The sequence below is a fragment of the Scyliorhinus canicula genome, chromosome 11, assembly GCF_902713615.1.
Source record: "Scyliorhinus canicula chromosome 11, sScyCan1.1, whole genome shotgun sequence".
Taxonomy (NCBI): Eukaryota; Metazoa; Chordata; class Chondrichthyes; order Carcharhiniformes; family Scyliorhinidae; genus Scyliorhinus; species Scyliorhinus canicula.
The window spans coordinates 87523041-87539509 of NC_052156.1; the positions used below are offsets into that span (position 1 = coordinate 87523041).

The following is a 16469-nucleotide window of genomic DNA, read 5'->3' on the forward strand; positions in this document are numbered from 1 at the left end:
CAATATATTTCCAGTCCAAAAAGACTGGATCTGGTTCAGAAGAATGAGGTGGGCTAAGTGTCAGTAGGGGGAACATTCAGGGGATATTGTATAATTGTGTCATTTTCATGTTGGTGATGGAAAAAGACAAGGAACAATCCAGAATAAGTATAATTAACTGGAAAAGCCAACTTCAACAGGAGTTCGAATGGATCAGGCCAGATAAATCAAAATCAAAGATTAGCAAGCAAAACTGTAAATAAACAATGGGCTGTCCTTAAAGAAAAGATAATTCTAGTACCATCAAGGTACTTATCCAAGAAGCGAAAAGGTGGGGCAAACAAATCCAGGGCTCCCTGGATGACAAAAAAGATGGAGATTAAGATTAAGCAAAAAAAGTGTGCTTAAGACATATATCAAGAGGAGAACGCAATCGAGAACCAGGCCGTATATAGAAGGTTCAAAGGGAAGTTGAAAACCGAAGCAAGAGAAGCAAATAGAGTATGACAGCTAACAAAAAGAGTAATTCAAAAGTCTTCTGGATAAACAGCAAAAGGGTGCTAAGAGGAGTGGACCAATTAAGGACCGAGAAAGGGAGCATGGCAGAGGTACTAAACAAATACATTGCACCTGTCCTTACTAATGAAGAAGATGCTGCCCAGGTCATGGTAAAAGAGGAGGTAGTTCAGACAGCTAAAGGGTTTAAATTGATAAGGAAGAGGTGGGCAGCATGGGAGCATAGTGGTTAGCACTATGGCTTCACAGCACCAGGGTCCCAGGTTCGATTCCCGGCTTGGGTCACTGCCTGTGCTGAGTCTGCACGTTCTCCCGTGTCTGCGTGGGTTTCCTCTGGGTGCTCCGGTTTCCTCCCATATGTCCCGAAAGACGTGCTATTAGGTAATTTGGACATTCTGAATTCTCCCTCTGCGTACCTGAACAGGGGCCGGAATGTGGCGACTAGGGGCTTTTCCCAGTAACTTCATTGCAGTGTTAATGTAAGCCTACTTGTGCCATTAAAGATTATTATTATTAATGGATAGACTACCTGTACTTAAAAGTTGGTACGGCACCAGGACCGGAAGAGATGGATCCAAGGATACTAAATGATGTGAAAATGGACTTGGCAGAGGCACTCACCATAATCTTCCTCTGGCCAGGAGTGGTTTCAGAGGACTGGAGAATTGCAAATGTTTGCACCTTTGTTTACAAACAGGGTGTAAAATAAGCCCAGCAGCTATAGGATGGTAATTTTAATCTCAGAAATGGAGAAACTTTCAGAAGTGAGGAAAATGGTGTAGAATTTCAAAAGCTCATGGACAGGTTCGTGGAACGTGCAGATAAGTAGCAAATTAAATTTAATGCAAGGCGGTATGAAGTGATTCATTTTGGTATGAAGAACACAGGTAGCCAACATAAAGTAAAGGGTACAATTTGAATTGGACTTTAGGAACAGAGGAACATGGGTACATATGTGTTTGAATCACTGAAGATTGTAGGATAGTTTGAGAGGTTGTGAAAGCATATGATACCCAATGTTTTATCAATAGTTCATAGAGTACGAAATAAAGCAAGTTATGTTAAACTGTATAAAGCACTTGGCCTTAACTGGGGTATTTAGGAAGATATGAAGGTATTAGAGTCAGTGCAGAAAAGATCCACAAGAATGTTCCAGGGATGAGTAGAAAGATTGGAGAAGTTGGGACAGTTCTCTTTGGAGAGGAGAAGGTTGAGAGGACATTGGATCGAGGTTTTCAAATCATGAGGTGTTTGATAGGGAGAAAATGTTGCCACTGGTGTAAGGATTGAGAAACAGAGGGCATGAATTTAAGATGATTGGCAAAGGAAACAATAGCAAAATGAGGGGAAACATTTTCACTCACAGAATCCCTATAGTGCAGAAGGAGGCTATTCGGTCTATCGAGTCTGCACAGACCCTAAGAAAAAGCTCCCTACCCAGGCCTACTCCATTGCCCTATCGCTATAACCCCACTTAACCTGCACATCCCTGGACACTGAGGGGCAATTTAGAATGGCCAATACACCTAATCTGCGCATCTTTGGACTGTGGGAGGAAGCTGGGCCACCCGGAGGAAACACACACAAACATAAGGAGAAAGTGTAAACTTCTCCGATAGTGACTGGGACTCACTTAGTGCGAGGGGCTTGGATGGGGCAGAGTTTGTAAGGAGCATCTTGAAACAAGAGGCTGCATGGTTTTGTGAAGGGGACGTCGTGTTTTACTAATTTGATCGAGTTTTTCAAGAAAGTGGCGAAGGTGATTGATGAAGGTAGGGAAATGGATGTTGTCGATATGGACTTCAGTAAGGCGTTTGACAGGGTCCCTCATGGAAGACTGGTACAGAAGGCAATGTCACACAGGATCAGTGATAGCTGACAAGATGGATACAGAGCTGGTTTGGGTCATAGAACTGACCTGATGAAGGAACTGCGCTCCAAAAGCTAATGATTCCAAGTAAACCTGTTGGACTTTAAACTGGTGTTGCAAGGCTTCTGACTTGGTTCACAGAAGACAGAGGGTAGCAGTAGAAGGGTGCTTTCCTGAATGGAGAGCTATGACCAGTGGTGTCGGCAGGGATCAGTGCGGGGATCTTTGCTGTTTGTATTATATCTAAATAATTTAGAGGAAAATGTAACTGATCTGATTGGTAGATTTGTGGACGACACAAAGGTTGGTGGAATTGCAGATAGTGATGAGGACTGTCAGAGGATACAGCAGGATATAGATCGATTGGAAACTTGGGGGGAGAGATGGCAGATGGAGTTTAATATGGACAATTGTGAGGTAATGCAATTTGGAATGCAGGTGGGAAATACAGTAAATGGCAGAACCCTTAAGAGTATTGACAGGAAGAGGGATCATAGGAACATAGGAATTAGGAGCAGAAGGCAATTCAGCCCTTCGAGCCTTCTCCACTATTCAATTCGATCATGGTTGATCCCCACCTGTTGCCTATATACCTTTAACCCGTTTTTTTAAATCAAAAATATATCTATCTGTTTCTCATTTAATGACTCAGTTTCAACTGCTCTATGGGGCAGCGAGTTCCTCAAATTCACCACACTCTTTGAGAAGTAGTCCCTCCTCATCTCAGTTTTAAATCTACCGCCTCTCAACCTATATCTGTGGGGCGGGATTCTCCATTGCCTGACGGCGATATCATAATTGGCGATCAGGTGAAGAATCGATTCTGGTGCCAGAATCGGGGCCGGCGCTAATTTGACACCGCCCCCTCCAAAATGGAATCATGGTGACACGTGCCACGTGCAGTCGCAATGCCGTTGGCGCCTCATCGGCCGGCCCACTCGTGATGCTCTGCCCCCAATGGGGCGAGTTCCGGACGGCACGGGACACGTGTTCTCACACAAATCGTGAACCCGGCGTGGCGGCTGCGGACTGTGTCCAGCGCCACCACACTTGGCCAGAATCTATGCCACTGGATGGGGGGGGGGGCCATTTGCGATGGCTGGGGGGGTTTGGTGGGGGGTGGGCTGTGGGGTCGCAGTTTGCGGGTCGGTTCAGCACATGGCCGGTGCCATGTTGTATGGTGCAACCGCTGCAGGTCGTTAGCCATGCGCATGCGCGACCTGGCCATTCTCTGGCCATTTTCAGTGTGGGAGGCGAGGGTTTTGGTCCGCGCTGGTGCTGGATCCTCACCTGTACCAGAATCGGTGAGGGGTTCGCGCCGATTTATTTTGCATGTACCTCCCGAGATTAGCCGCAGGAACGGAGAATCCTGCCCGTAGCCTCTCATTAAGATTTCCCCACAAGGGGAAACATTTGGTCTACGTTTACTTCATCAAACCTATTAAGTATTTTATACACCTCTGGATGTACAGGTTTACAGGTCACTGAAAGTGGCAACGCAGAGGGAGAAGGTAGTCAAGAAGGCATGTTTTCACATCCCGTGGGACCATTTGTCCATGTCCAATTGTATGGCCAAGGAAGCTTTTCCAAACTCACTTTTGGCTAGACTTACCACCAAACCCGCCTCCTGAAGTCGATCGAATAACTCCATCAGATGCTTCAAATGTTCTTTCCATGTCTGATTAAATATCACCATATCGTACACATTTGTACACCGCATAATTGGGTAATCCTGAAATGACTTTGTTAGTTAACCGCTGAAATGTGGCTGGGGGGTTTTTCATGCCAAATGGCATAACTTTGAATTGGTATATACCATTTGGAGTCACAAAAGCTGAAATCTCCTTCGCCCTTTCAGACAAAGGTACCTGCCAGTAACCTTTAAGTTTGGAGATCAAAGCTGATTGTCCCATCTTCTCAATGCAGTCCTCAAACCGTGGGATAGGATAAGAGTCTGTTATTATAACTGCATTTAGCACAGGGCTAAATCGCTGGCTTTTAAAGCAGACCAAGGCAAGCCAGCAGCACGGTTCAATTCCTGTACCAGCCTCCCCGAACAGGCGCCGGAATGTGGTGACTAGGGACTTTTCACAGTAACTTCATTTGAGGCCTACTTGTGACAATAAGCGATTTTCATTTTCATTTAATTTCATTCACCTTTCTATAGTCCATACACAATTGTTGGGTATTGTCTGGTTTCGGTACCATCACTATGGGTGAGCTCCATTGGCTGCAACCCACTTCAATTATGCCATTTTAAAGCATTTTTCAATTTCTTTTTGAACCTGTGCCAATTTTAGAGGGTTAAGTCTATATGAATGTTGTTTAATTGGAACAGCATTTCCCACATCTACATCATGTATAACCATTTTAGTACTTTCCAACTTATTTCCACAAACTTGCCCATGCGATATTAATAACTCTTTCAGGTCAGTTTGTTTTTCCTTTGGAAGGTAACTCAATAATTTATCACAATTTTTAAGAACATCCTCATTGATCATTTTTACTTCCGGAATGTCAAATTCAGAGTCATTTGGATTTGGTTCTTCACTTTGAGTTAGAATCACTAAAACTTTCTCTTTTTCTCTCCTTCCCTTTCAAGATACCTTTTCAGCATATTCACATGACACACTCGGTGAGTTTTCCTTCTATCTGGCGTTCTTATCAAATAATTCACGTCACTCAATTTCGTTTCAATCTGATAAATTATACAAAATCTCGCTTTTGAAGGCTCACCGACCACTGGTAACAATACTAAAGCTTTACCTCCTCTGGCAAACTACAAACATTTGCTTTCTTGTCTGCTACCTGTTTCATCACATGCTGTGCAACTTTTAAATGTTGTCTAGCCAATTCGCCTGCTCTATTTAATCGTTCCCTAAAATTTGACACGTAATCCAATAATGGAATTTCAGACTGCTCACTCATCAATTTCTCCTTAATCAATTTAAGTGGTCCTCTTACCTCATGACCAAAAATTAGTTCAAAAGGACTGAATTTGGTTGACTCATTAAATGCATCCCTAATTACAAACAGTACGAATGGAATTCCTTTATCCCAATCCTCTGGATAGTGTCGACAATAAGCCCTCAACATTGTCTTTAACGTCTGATGCCACTGTTCTAACACTCCCTGTGATTCTGGATGCTGCGCAGTTAATTTAAATTGTTTTATTCCTAAGCTATCCATAACCTCCTTGAGTAACTTTGAGGTAAAATCAAAGTTTTAGGATTCATTAATCGTTTTAGGATGCTATATGCAAGAGCCAGAATAGGAATCGTGCAGAAATAGCACAGCTGGAAGATGTTACAGAGACAGGGAAGTGTGCGACCACAAAAGGATTTGAACACCAAGGCGTTGCTAGACAAAGGGTCTTCCATGTATGATGGATGAATGAAACTTGGTGTGATAGGATATGAGCTGCAAAACTTTGGATGACATCAAATTTACGGAGGGTAGAAAATTGGAGGCTGACCAAGAATGCATTGGAATTGGAGTAGTCACGTTTTGAGGTAATCAAGGCATGGATGAAGATTTCAGCAGCAGATCATAGAATTAATCATATAATTTACAGTGCAGAAGGAGGGCATTCAGCCCATCGAGTCTGCAATGGCCCTTGGAAAGAGCACTTTACCGAAGTCCACACCTCCACCCCATCACTGCAAGTCAGTCACACCATCTAACCTTTTGGACACAAGGGCAATTTAGCATTGCCAATCCACCTAACCTGGACATCTTTGGACTGTGGGAGTAAACCAGAGCACCCGGAGGAAACCCATGCAGACCTGGGGAGAAAGTGCAAACTCCACACAGACAGACAATATTACAGAAGTGGAAGTTGATGATCTTGGTGACGCAGAAGATGTGGGTTTGGAAGCTGAGCTCAGGGCCAAATTGGACGCCATACTTGTGAAAAGTGTGGGTTTAAACTCAAACAGTAGCTAAGAAGTGGAATGGAATCAGGAGTTGGGAAATGGAGTTCATAGAGGGGATCCAAAGACAACAGTCCCCAATATTAAATCGAAGGAAATCGAAGCATGTCCTGATAAGCAGTGTAACAAATTTGAGGATTTGGAGTACAGTACACTAATAAGGTAGTTGTAATTACCTTTTTTAATCCAGTGGTACTTGGGGGTTGAGTGGGGAAAGAGAAGGCTGTGTTGTTTATGTTCTGACAGGATTAAATGAGACAAAGTTCACTGATTGGTGAATGGAAACAGTTTGAAGCCAGTTACTCAGAGGATTGGTTCACACTCTTCATGAGGTTGGTTGCCCACTCACCAGAGAAATGTGAGATACATCCCATTTGAGGGATGTGTATTCAAGCTCGAGGCAGCATGGAGAAAATAATGTCATGTGGCAGAGGCCAGCATATCTGCGCAACGTGCAACCTTGAGGCTTACTAAATCTAACCGAGGGAAATAGATCAGTGCAACAAGGAGCCCTGGGATTTGAGCTGTGATCATCTGGTTGAGAAGCTATGCTGCAACGGTTGTCACTGTTGGCTCATTGGCTATAATACAGCCAGTGTAAAAATAAATGAAAACACTGAGCTTGATATTTAAACAGAAATTGTTGCGTTCCTGTATACTTCATGTACATGTCATACTGCAGAAGGAGAGAAGGAGAAGGAAGAGGAAAAAGAGAGAGGGAAATGGTAGAAGCTGCAAATGTCTGCATATCATCAGCATTCATCCAAATACACAATGAAAAAAGGAGAACCATAGTTCTATAACAAGATACTTACGTTGTCTTTTAAAACCTTGTTTTTAGAGAGGTGGAACCCCAAACACATCAAAGCTGCAAGCCATCATTTCAATTTGTTTCTCAGTACTGCTGAGGTACCACTGTATTTTAAATATATAATTTGTTCAACAAAAAATAATATATTGGTCCTTCAGCTCACATGATTTAGTCTCCTCTTGGTCAAGTATAGTGACTAAGTGAGGAAGTGAGCTATTTGGATCTGTCATTCAGTTGGAAAATGCCCATGTGGGTTCAGCTACAAGCTGGTGGGCAGCAAGGTGACGCAGTGGTTAGCACTGCTGCATCACGGCATTGAAGTCCCAGGTTCGATCCCTAGGTCACTGTCCGTGTGGAGTTTACACATTCTTGCCGTGTTTACGTGGATTTCGCCCCCTCAACCCAAAAGATGTGCAGGCCAGGTGGATTGGCCACGCTACATTGGCACTTAATTTGAAAAAAATGAATTGGGCACTCTAATTTTTTTTTTAAAAACTACAAGCTGACATTTTTATGACATTCATTTTAAATAGTCGTTTGGGAGGGCAGCACGGTGGCGCAATGATTAGCATTGCTGCCTCATGGCGCCAAGGTCCCAGGTTCGATCCCGGCTCTGGGTCACTGTCCGTGTGGAGTTTGCACATTCTCCCCGTGTTTGTGTCGGTTTTGCCCTCACAACCCAAAGATGTGCAGGGAAGGTGGATTGGCCACATTAAATTGTCCCTTAATTGGAAAAAATGAATTGGGTACACTAAATTTAAAAAACAAAAACAAAAAAAAAATAGTCGTTGGTAGTACAGGACTTGTGTATTGCTGAAAAATCGACACAGGCTATCTATTTTTTCGTTTTGCACTCATCAGGATAGCTCACCAGAAATTGCCGACAGTAATGGAGGAACAACAATTTATACTGTGTGAGAAGAGAGTGCTGATTGTTTGGCAAGTCGGACTCTGATTGGTGGAATATTGCCATGGAGAATGGAGCATGGAACAGTTAACTACCCAACATTGTATAAATTCAAACCTGGCAGGTTGTCTCAAATTGGTCAAGGAATTACCCTGAGCTTAAGTTTGGTTGAAACAGGTGCAACCTGTGGGAAAGCTCCTTTTCTCTCAAAAAACTAGGGCCCTGTGTATAAATATACATGGCTTCCAGCATGTCTAAGTGAGCTACACTACGGGTCCAACAGACAATCTTAAATTGGCGAGAAACACCCTCTTCTCATGCAGTATAAGTTGTTGTTCCCCCACTCGGCCATATAGACCAGGAGGTCCCATGTCCAATTCTGCTGAGTCAGTTGTCAGCCTGCACAGAGACTGGTTTTGCAACTCATCTCAGCAAGGTTTTGAAGGAAAATTGGTTAGGATTCCTTCTCCTAATTTGTAACAAACAAGCCTTATGGAATGTGGATGTCAGGTCAGAAAAGGATTATGCATGATTGTGTACCCTGTATTTACTGTCTACGTTTACACCTGAGTAGTGACCACATGGGTAGCGAGTAACTGGGGGGGGTGTCGAAAACTTCAGAAAGCATCAGAACCTTCAAGAGGCAGGGGAAAAAAAATCAGGGGAAAGAACAAAATGATCATCTTAATTTTGTTTTGTAATTTGACAAAAGTGCTGCGAGTTTGAAAAAAATGGGAGGTGAAATAACTGACTGTCAATTTTCTTTGAACCACAGGACACACTGGGACACAATCCCAAAAGCCTTTATCTGCCAATTGTCAGTGTATATTAAGAAAATCTCACCCCACAGTCTTCACCTCAGACAATTCCAGGAAATGTTTAAGTATACAACTTACCAGATTAGTGATACATACCAATGACTGAAATACTAGCAGCCCATATTTCTCAGTGTTGTCATCTAAAATTGTAAACAAGGTGTCTAAAATATCCTGTAAAAACTGGAAAAGAGAAGAAAGAATGAATTAAGGGAGCTGCTTCAGTATTAGTACCTATTCGCTCAGCCTTCACATTGGAATCAGTCTACTTCAGAAATGGGTAATTTTTTAAATGGCAGTCCTCTACGATAAGCTTGGATTTTCTCTGCAATAATTCACTGGGTTGATACACCATGCGGTACAGAGGCAAGGAGACAAAGAAAGATCGTATTTGACCAATCAACTGATTTCTGTGAGGATATTACTGTTGTGGTCTGCATCCCTTGCTGCATGGAACATCATGATGGCACTGATTGCTGCCCAGTGACCACAATTGTACATGAGGATGCTCGGTGAGGTTTGGATTTGGATCCCCATGTCCATTGAAGTTAATAGCCATCTGGGTGAGGAGTTGGAGGGATACTAGTGTCCATGGAAGCATAACCCAGCAAGTAGTTACTCTCGCCAAGAAAAGAGTTGTACGAATAAATATTGAATAAGTATAAAAAGTAATTAATTTACATTCCACCTGAAGCCTGCCAAAATGAATAAATCTTTCCTGAGAGTGCGTATTAATTCTCTTGAATCATTTGCATCTGCCCCAGCTAGTCTTTGTTTGGGGTGTCCTTGATTCATGTACTGTCTCTCTATCTCTCTGGAGATAGTAGGCAAGCAATCTACTCTTGCTCTTCTGAGCATTCTTGCTCTAGCCAATGCAACATATGTGAGAGCAGACAGGGCCGACTTACCCACCAGTTTCATGGGTACTCTGTGTGGATGAACTGTGGCTGGGACTTTTTGGCCCTGCCCACTGCCGGGATCTTTCGGTCCCGCCAAAAGTCAATGGACTTTTAGCTGGCCTGACGCATCCCCCATAAATCCTACTTTCCTCTTCCCTGCATTTCTGTGTTGAAATTAAGAACTATCAGCTAGTGTTATCAATCTCTCAGGATTGCCCTGGTGTTTCCAAGAATTAAAGGTACTTTTCAGGACACCCCTGTAAGAAACCTGGGATAAAAATAACTGAGCATTAAAAATAGCATTCTTTTCATTGTCATTGAATATTTTAATTAGTTATATAAAAAAAACTGTGAGTCAAGAATTATCCATAGGATAAAGAGGAGTCTCTTCATTTTCTGATTGGTATGGGAGGATGGCCATCTTGGGGGACTAGGAGTGGGGCAGTGGAGGCAGGGTCCATGTGATGATAGGTTTTGGAATATATCCAACCAAAGATGACAACCCTTGTTACACTGCACAGCACTTTTCATTTTCTAACATCTTTGACTGCTTGCTTCCCTCAATTGGCGCACATGCATTAATTTATGACTTTTAAGGGTATATGGTATAGTCGCCATAGTCCCAGATGACCACAGGCTGCATTTCTCTTTGCGACGGAGAGATGACTGGTGGTCATTTAACTTGAGGATCACCACACCTCAGGCAAGATGCAAGGTTGAGAAGGCAGGCTTCATGAATAACCTCAGCCAGTACGGAAATTGAACCCGTGCTGCTGGCCTAGCTCTGCATCAGGAACCAGGGGCCGGATTCTCTGTTGGCTGGATCCTCCGCTTCGCCAGCGGATTTCCCGACAGCGTGGAGGTGCCCACAATGGGAAACAATTGACCGACTGCCGGGGCGGGGGATCCGGGGGCGCGCCACACCAGAAAACGGGAGAATCCCGTTCCACGTGTCTAGCCAAGTGAGTTAAACCAGCCCCTGGTCCCAAGCTATGTGCTTGGTATCCCTAACCACTACTTCTTTATAATTTATCTCATCTTCTGCCCTATTCTATTCAATTCCATACTGCAAAGTCAGCCATTTGCCAAAAATCTCAAATCAAAATAACCTCTTTAACACAGTATGTTGGAGATTTCCTTCCTAATTTTAGCACACTGGGCTAAATCGCTGGCTTTGAAAGCAGACCAAGGCAGGCCAGCAGCACGGTTCGATTCCCGTAACAGCCTCCCCAAACAGGCGCCGGAATGTGGCGACTAGGGGCTTTTCACAGTAACTTCATTGAAGCCTACTCGTGACAATAAGCGATTTTCATTTCATTTCATTTCAATTATGCCCTGCACATGTGGTAATGGAAGCCTGGCGAAGCTACAGTGCTTTAGTTAGAACTGTAATGCAATTTTGAACATTCAACACGACGAAACGAGAAACATTTAATGTACTGTTCCATCTTTGCACTGATTTACTCGGAGGGAGGGAATAGACAGAAGGAATAAGATGTGAAAGGTGAGATGACAGGGAATCAGAAAGGAAAAGAAGAGAGATGAAGGACAAGAGGGAGGAGATAATGGGAGCAGAGCAAAGAGGAAAGGGAGAATGAGGGATGGATCGTGGGGGAGGACTGGAGGTGAGGCCAGGGAATCAAAAGAATGGAGATTGTAGAGAAAGGTGGTAATAGGATAGAAATGGGGTAAAGAAGAGGAGACACAAGGATAGATGAGGAGACACGAGGGTAGAGTGGAGCAGGGAGAAGTGGTGAAGAGAGAAATGGAGCAAATACATGTCTGAAGAAATGAGTAGATGTGAGAAGGGCACATTCCTTGAATGTGCTCTTTCTAGTCTCTGAGCATATGGGCCATACTCTGAACAACATGCTCAAACAGTGACTTACTTTAACTATTTCTTCACCGCTGACATGACGCAGCCTCCCCAGGATATCCATCACCCTATCTGGCTGTGCTTTCCATTTCAAAAGTGCAAGGAGGTCAACTGCAACCAATCATAAACTAGGTGTTAAATTGATTGAGTATTAGACAATGTGTTAGTTAATACAGTATATAAAGAAGTGTAGTGATGATGTTGAGCAGACCCTCTGCACATTTCTGTGCACCTCACGGTGTGAACTTTTCTCTTCAAAGCATTCATAAAAGCCTCCCATTTTCAATTTCAATCAGCAATATGATGAAGGAAAGGAATATGTGAGATGGTTCACCATTGCCTTCCTCATGTGTAGTTCAAGGGAACACAGGCCCTCTTCCTGCCTGTGAATAGCCCTACCCTTGTCCCTCAAGGGTCTAGCTCTTCTGCCATCACCACCAAAAATTGGCCATGGATTGTAACCCTGAGCTTGGGACCCTTACCTGGACCTGAGGCAACTTGCCAAAGGGAGGAATGGCCACAGCATCAAGTCTCAAAAAACCCAGAGGTAAAAAAAAAAGCAACTATCACTCATTACAGAAACAAATCCCGGTAATCTTGGAAGATCAGACTGGCTTTGTCTATGGCAGACAGCTGATGGTGAACATCAGACGCCTGCTGAACGTGATTATGATTCCACCCCGGGAGGAGACACCAGAAGTGATCATCTCCCTGGACACATAGAAGACCTTCGACCGGATGAAGTGGAAATATCTCATAAAAGGTTTGGGCAGTGTTCACCTTGTGGGTGAAACTGCTGTACAGTGCTCCCATGATGCGCGCACATATGAACTCCACTAGCTCAGGTAACTTCCAACTGCACAGAGGCGCAAAGCAGGGATGCCCATTGTCCCTGCTGCTGCTAGCCCTGGTAACTGAGCCATTGGCTATCACGCTCAGATCAGCAGAGGGGTGGAGAGGCATTCAGAGAGGAGATGGAGAGTCTCTCTCTATGCAGCTGACCTGCTCTTCTACATCTCAAACTCCCTAGCCAGCATGGGGAAGATAATGGGACTCTTGAGGGAGTTTGGGGCCTTCGTGACCTGAGCAAGAGCAAAATATTCCCGTTGAACCCCAAGGGGGAGAAACAGAGCTGGAAACACTGCCGTTCAAACTGGCCCAAACCAAGTTCAGATACCTGGGGATACAGATAAAGAACAAAGAAAAGTACAGCACAGGAACAGGCCCTTCAGCTCTCCAAGCCTATGCCGATCATGTTGCCCGTCTAAACTAAAATCTTCTACACTTCCTGGGTCCGTATTCCTTCATTCCCATCCTATTCATGTATTTGTCAAGATGCCCCTTAAATGTCACTATCGTCCCTGCTTCCACCACCTCCTCTGGCAGCGAGTTCCAGGCATCCACTACCCTGTGTGTAAAAAACTTGCCTCGCACATCTCCTCTAAACCTTGCCCCTCGCACCTTAACCCTATGCCCCCCTGAGTAATTGATTCCACAAGTGGAACATGTCCAGCCTGGTAGAGGTGAAGAGGGACCTGTAAACTTCCCCTCTCTGGGGGGGGGGGGGGGGGTACACACGGAAGTGTCTTCCTGTATCGGAACGTCCCTGCAGGCACTGGCCATTGCCCCACTCACAACTCCCCCAGCCAAGTACTCGAATAGCCCGGTAGTAGCAGCCACACTAAGAACGCAGAACCCGCTCAGCCACCACTTTAAACTCAAAGACATGTCCGTCGCAGCCCCCATCTGCAAAAGCCATAGGTTCATCCTGGCCAAAATGGACGCCATGTACAAAACCTGGAGAAGGGAGGAAGTGGTGTTGAGGGTCAGAAATCTGTATGTAGACCCAGGGGAACTAATGGAAAAGCGCAAATATTGGAATTAGCTCCAATATCTTCCTCTGCAAAGAAATCCCATCATTCCACCCATTACCCAGACACCCTACTAGACGAATACCACAGGACGAATTGGGGAGGGTAAGTGTGCTGACATATATGGACGACTGCCAGGAGCGATAAGAGCCCCATTGGACGAAACAAGAGAGAAGTGGGAGGAGGAACTGGGCATCGAGATAGGGGGAGGATTCTGGAGCAAGATACTACACAGGGTGAACTCCACCTCCTCGTCCGTGAGGCTGAGTCCGGCGCAGCTGAAGGTGAAGGTGTCGCACAGGATACATCTGACCAGGACACATGAGCGGTTCTTCCCAGAGATGGAAGACAGAGACGATCAGTCGATGGTGGGTCCGGCCAACCACTCGCACATGTTCTGGTTTTGCCTCAGGCTAACCAGGTTCTGGATCACCTTTTTCAAGGCCATGTCCGATGTCGTGGGGGTTAGGGTGGAGTCATGGCCAAGAGTAGTGGTCATCGGGGTGTCAGAGCAGCTAGAGCTCTTCGAAGGGAGGGGGGCCAATGCCCTGGCCTTTGCCTCCCTAATAGCCCAACGCAACTCCTGCTTGGATCGCAGCGCCACTCAATGCCTCGGACTGGCTGCTTGACCTGGTAGAATTCCTGAGGCTCGAAACAATAAAGTTGCCATCAGGTGTTCGGATGAAGGGTTCTACCTCAGGTGGAGGCATTCACCACCATCTTCAAAGAACTGTTTGTGACTACCATCTGGGAGTGACGGGGGTCAACGGAAGGGGGTGTAGGATAACATCCATTTGCACCACTGCGAAGAAAAAATGTTTGCACTATACCCGTGGCATGGATGCTTACAAGCAGCATTACATTTCCCTGCGACTTGTTGAATTTCCATCCCTTTTCTTATCTATCGCTCATGTTGTATTTGTAAATGTCCGTTTCTTCATGTTACTGTTGTGTATTTTGATCATAACTTATTTTATTTGTTTGTTGTGAACAATACGCTTCAATAAAAATACTTTTAAAAAAAAATCACAGAAACAAATCCCAAGCAATATTACTTCTGTAAATTATCAGAGCACTGATTGTGAGGCTCAATGTCTTCAGAAGCTCAGTGGTTCAATCGGTTTTTTGGAAGATAGGAACAGGATGAAGCCACTTAATGCCTCAAATTTGTTCAATGAATCAATGAGAATATGGCTGATCTGCGACCTCAGTCCATGGGCGCGTTTCTCCCAGCCCCATGCCGGAGAATCGCCGCAACTGCGCCACGCCACTGGCGCGCAATTCTCCGAGGTGCGGAGAATCGGCGCAATTTGCGCCAGCATGTTTGGTGCGGTGCTGGTCGCGGGCCGCTATCCGCGGCCGGGCTGCCGATTCTATGGCCCGGATGGGCCGAGCGGCCCCACGGAAACGGCAGAGTCCCGCAAGCGACGTTCACCCCTGGTCGCTGCTGGTGGGCCCCTGTGGGGGCCAGAATCGGTTATCCCCGTGCCCATTTCGCGCCATCGTGAAACACGACGGCTTTCACGTCGGTGCGAACACTCAGGGCGCAATTCTCCGCACTCACGACGGGGCGGAGAATAGCGGACGGAGCACATTTTTACGGCGACGCTGGTCCGACGCCCTTCCGCTATTCTCCCCCCCCCCCCACGCCCGCCCCCTGACACAAATCGCTGCTTGCCATTTTTTTACGGCGAGCAGCGATTCTCCCCTGGCCGATGGGCCGATTTCCAAGGCCTTTACGGCCGTTTTCACGATTTTTAATACACCTGCTATACCAGTTCGTGAAAACGGCCGCAAAGTGCCGTTCTGCACAACCATGCCAACGATTGGCACGGCCGCACCACGGCCCATGGCATGGGCCCACGATCGGTGGGCACCGATCGCGGGCAGCGGGTCCGATTCCCGCGCACTCTTTCTCCCTCCGCCGCCCCGCAGGCTAAGTCCGCGGGGCAGCTGAGGGGCATTATGGACCGCGCATGCCCGGGTCTGACGCATATGCGCGGATGACGTCATCCGCGCATGCGCGGGTTGGAGTCGTCCAATCCGCGCATGCGCGGCTGACGTCATCATATGCGTCAGCCGTCGCTAAATTTGGCGCGCGGGCTTAGCGAAATTCGTTAAGCCCGCGATGCCGGAGTTCAAGGGGCCGCGATGCTAGCCCCGACCGGGGAGCAGAATCGGGTCCCGGGAGGGGGCGCGGAGGCTGCCGTGAAACACGGCCGGTTTCGTGGCAGCCTTCACGACTCTCTACCGTTGCGGAGAATCGCGCCCATAGTCTCCATTTGGAGAATCACGCCCCGTATTCTTGCTTTTACCCTAAACCCCATAATATTCACAATTAACAAAAATCTATCAATCCATTTTATATTTAACAGTTGTTCGTGCATGAACTAGTCTTTGTGGATCAGAGTTCCAAACTTCTACCATCCACTGCGTGAAGCAATGTTTCCTAATAACTCTCCTGAAAGGTCTGGCTAATTGTTAGACTCTGCCCACTTGTCCTGGAACCCCAGCCAGCCGAAATAATTTCTCCCTATCTTTCCTATTTGTACCCCTTAATATCTTGAAAACATCAATCAAATTACCTCTTAAATATTCAAAATCCCAAGGACTACAACGGGAGTACGTGTAATCTGTCTTTCGAAAGATTATTATTATTAATTTAAACCTTGGGGATCAGATATCATTCTGGTGAATCTATATTGCGTACCTTCCAAGGCCAATGTCCTTGCTAAGGTGTGGTGCTTAAAACTGCTCACAATATTTCAGGAGGCTATTTCTTCATTTCTTTCTGAGTGCAGTGGCAGGCAGTTCCAGCAGCAATGTTCCCGCTGACCGGAATGGTGTGAACCCGTGCTTAATTCACACTTGGAACCTCATGTTTATGCATGAGTGAGCATCTCTCCAAATCACTGATAAGACCGCAAGACATAGAAGCAGTATTAGGCCACTTGGCCCATCGAGTCTGCGCCGCCATTTAATCATGGCTGATA

The 16469-nt window shown here is 45.6% G+C and overlaps 1 protein-coding gene across 1 annotated transcript in view; it reads right to left on the bottom strand.

Annotated features, from left to right (window-relative positions):
• Positions 1 to 16469, bottom strand: part of dock3 (dedicator of cytokinesis 3) — a 1304448-nt gene that overhangs the window by 460182 nt on the left and 827797 nt on the right. The window contains 2 exon segments of the mRNA XM_038810823.1: positions 8930 to 9013; positions 11619 to 11716. Coding sequence (XP_038666751.1) covers positions 8930 to 9013; positions 11619 to 11716 — 182 coding nt within the window.